This window comes from Microtus ochrogaster, unplaced genomic scaffold, assembly GCF_000317375.1.
Source record: "Microtus ochrogaster isolate Prairie Vole_2 unplaced genomic scaffold, MicOch1.0 UNK91, whole genome shotgun sequence".
Classification (NCBI taxonomy): Eukaryota; Metazoa; Chordata; class Mammalia; order Rodentia; family Cricetidae; genus Microtus; species Microtus ochrogaster.
Genome location: NW_004949189.1, coordinates 725,667 through 728,242, shown reverse-complemented (window position 1 = coordinate 728,242; position 2,576 = coordinate 725,667). Strand labels below are relative to the sequence as shown.

Here is a 2,576-nt window from a genome sequence, read left to right as displayed (position 1 = left end):
GCTGCCTTTCCTTCACACTGAGAAAGAAAGCGTGGAGTGAACCATGACTAGAGGAAGCTCGCAGAAAGGCAGAAGCAAAAGTGATGTTCTTTTCACTCTCTTGGCGGCAGGACTGTATTGGCATGGGGCCAACGGACTTGGCTACTGGGTGCTGAGACAGACTTTAGACCTACTATATAGAAAAGTAGGAGAAGGATGAACACTCAGTAGGAGAGGCAGAACATTCTGGTTTTGGTAATATGATTAAAGCTGCCAGGAGTGGGGAAGCTCTGGACCCATGGGATGGCTTGCCTGCTGTCCTTAGTCCATTGTGAACTGCCCGAAAAAAAAAAACACCTCTGGCTGAGCAATATATAATGAACAGAATTTTATTTGCTTCATGATTCTGAAGTCAAGCAAGTGTCAGGTTGAAGGGACACATTCTGGCGAGGGCTTCCTTGCTTTCTTTGTTCCATGCAGGAGCACAGCGTAGCAGCAGAGAGAAGCGTGTTTGGTCACGTGGAAGCCCGAACAGGGACTATTTCTTTCTGGGAAAGAATGAGAACAGGAGGGGCAGGTACTGGCATGATGAGGTGGGGAGACGGGGACATCTGACTGCTTTAGCCTAGGTGAAGCCCTACACAGAAGCATCGAAGTGGACCGGCACAAAGGGGTTCCCTTCGCAGGCTATGATGATGTGCTTCTGCAGCTGATTGGTCTGGTAGTCGCAATTGGGGTACTTGGAGTTGCCCTTCAGACGGCAGTCAGTGATGTGCAGGGCGGAGTGGCTCTTGTAGCAGTTAGAATTCCCGTTCTTGCAGGTGACATTTTCCTGGAAGCAGACAGCGTGGACATCGGCCTGGGGTTCATGCACAAAGGTGTTTACAGGCTTGCAGTATCCCTGGGTCATATTCCGGCGCTTCATCATCTGGTTGCAGTAGGTGGCGCTGCTGGAGGAGCCCGCTGAGTCCATGTGCTGCCGCTCAAACTTCTGGGCAGAAGTTTCCTTGCCCAGCGAAGGCTGGACCCATCCAAACACCAGGACAAGCAATGGGAGCAGGATGAGGGACTTCTGCAGAGCCATTGTAGCCTTGCTGCTCTGAGGACCCTGACAAGAAAAGGAAGAGAGAAAAGAACACACTGTCAGAACAGTTGCAGCCTCCACCTCGGTCTCCCCAGCACACTCCCCCCACCTCAGCCTCCCCAGCACACTCCCCCCACCTCAGCCTCCCCAGGCCAATTCCACTTTGGGTGAGCCTGGAAGATTACCCTTTCTGAGAGATCATGCAAATACTAACACTGTTTTACTTCATTACTTACTGAAGAGAAGTCTTTCTTTTCTCTAGGTGGTGGGCTGTGTCACCTAAATTCTTGGCAGTATTCTGAATACTGGAGTTTCTTTTGTATAAAATACATTTGAAAAATAGAACACATTTGTACACTGTGTTCAAATGGCTCGTCAGAAGGTTTTTCTGAATATGTAGTGAGCTAAATTGTATTCCCGAGTCATCCCTGACACCCAGGACTGTAGTTGACAGCCTTATAGTACAGGAGAACTTGGTACAGGGCCTGAGGGATTGAGTTGTATTCTAAAGACACATACTTCCTTCCCCACCCTGGGTACTCTGTCCTTCCCACCCCATGAGTTAGTTCTTACACCTGTCTATGCCCTGCCTTCACCCTGACTCCCTCTGGTTTTTTGCCTGGTCCAGCTTTCCTGAGTTTGTATCAGTCAAAAGTGACTGGCCTCAACTCTCTCAGTTCTAACTGTCAAGCAGAAATAGTCTCTGGGCTACTTACCTAAACTTTGAGTTTGAAGTTCGGGGCAAATTGGAAGCTAGTTTCTGCGGCCACTCAGTCCCTGTGGTGTGGAGCTTAAATGGGTTACAAAGGGGTTGGCTTCCAAGAAAAACAGGAGAAGTAAATCTTGGCCAATTTTACCTGACTGATAAAAACAAGGGCATCATAAGCTTGGATGGGAAAAGCCCCAGGGCTGCCAAGGAAAGAGAGAACGCAGTTTGAACCTCAGGTGCTGATTCCCAAGGGGCAGCAGGGCAAGCCACTGGGACAATGGCATGCACACTTTGCAGTCCTTCACAGAGCCTTTGTAACCTGTGAGCAAGTGTTTGCGCCAGTTTCAACCTGGAGGTTTGAAAGGCCACATAGCCATCTCGGGAATCACAGAGAGGGAAGTCCCTTGCCATTCTGAACGGAACCAGATTGATGGTCGCCAGGATTCCAGGCCTCCCAGCAGCGCTTTTCTTGGGGGAGAAAGAAGGAATAAGCTGTCTGCAGGTCAAGGGTTCTGGTGTTGGTGGAGCAGTGAGGGCCAAAGTCTAGGTGTGGCAATCTCACCAAGCCAGGCTCAGACAATCATCCTCAATAGATCACTCAAAGAGACAAACAATAGCAAAAAGCAGAGAAAGGTAATGTGGCCAATGTGGCAAATTGGGAAAAGGAACAAATGGAGTCCGGTGACCCCCAAGTCCATCGGCAGGGTCCTGACACAAACTTTTTAGGCTCACATGGAAGACAAGAGGTATCCACAGATAAGCAGTCCGGATCAAAGTGCGGCCCCTCCCATCCCTGACCTATCA

The 2,576-nt window shown here is 49.7% G+C and overlaps 1 protein-coding gene across 1 annotated transcript; it reads right to left on the bottom strand.

The window, feature by feature from the left end:
• Nucleotides 1-404: 404 nt before the first annotated feature.
• On the bottom strand, nt 405-1,901 carry Rnase1 (ribonuclease A family member 1, pancreatic). The gene is made up of 2 exons (XM_005370986.3): nt 1,780-1,901; nt 405-1,087 (listed from the first exon to the last, which is right to left on the bottom strand). The coding sequence occupies exon 2, from the start codon at nt 1,061-1,063 to the stop codon at nt 617-619; it is 447 nt and encodes a 148-aa protein (XP_005371043.1). The 5' UTR covers nt 1,064-1,087; nt 1,780-1,901; the 3' UTR covers nt 405-616.
• Nucleotides 1,902-2,576: the final 675 nt, after the last annotated feature.

What these genes read in the sequence shown, in the direction of transcription:
- Rnase1 (XM_005370986.3), bottom strand. Translation starts at nt 1,063, where the DNA reads ATGGCTCTGCAGAAGTCCCTCATCCTGCTCCCATTGCTTGTCCTGGTG.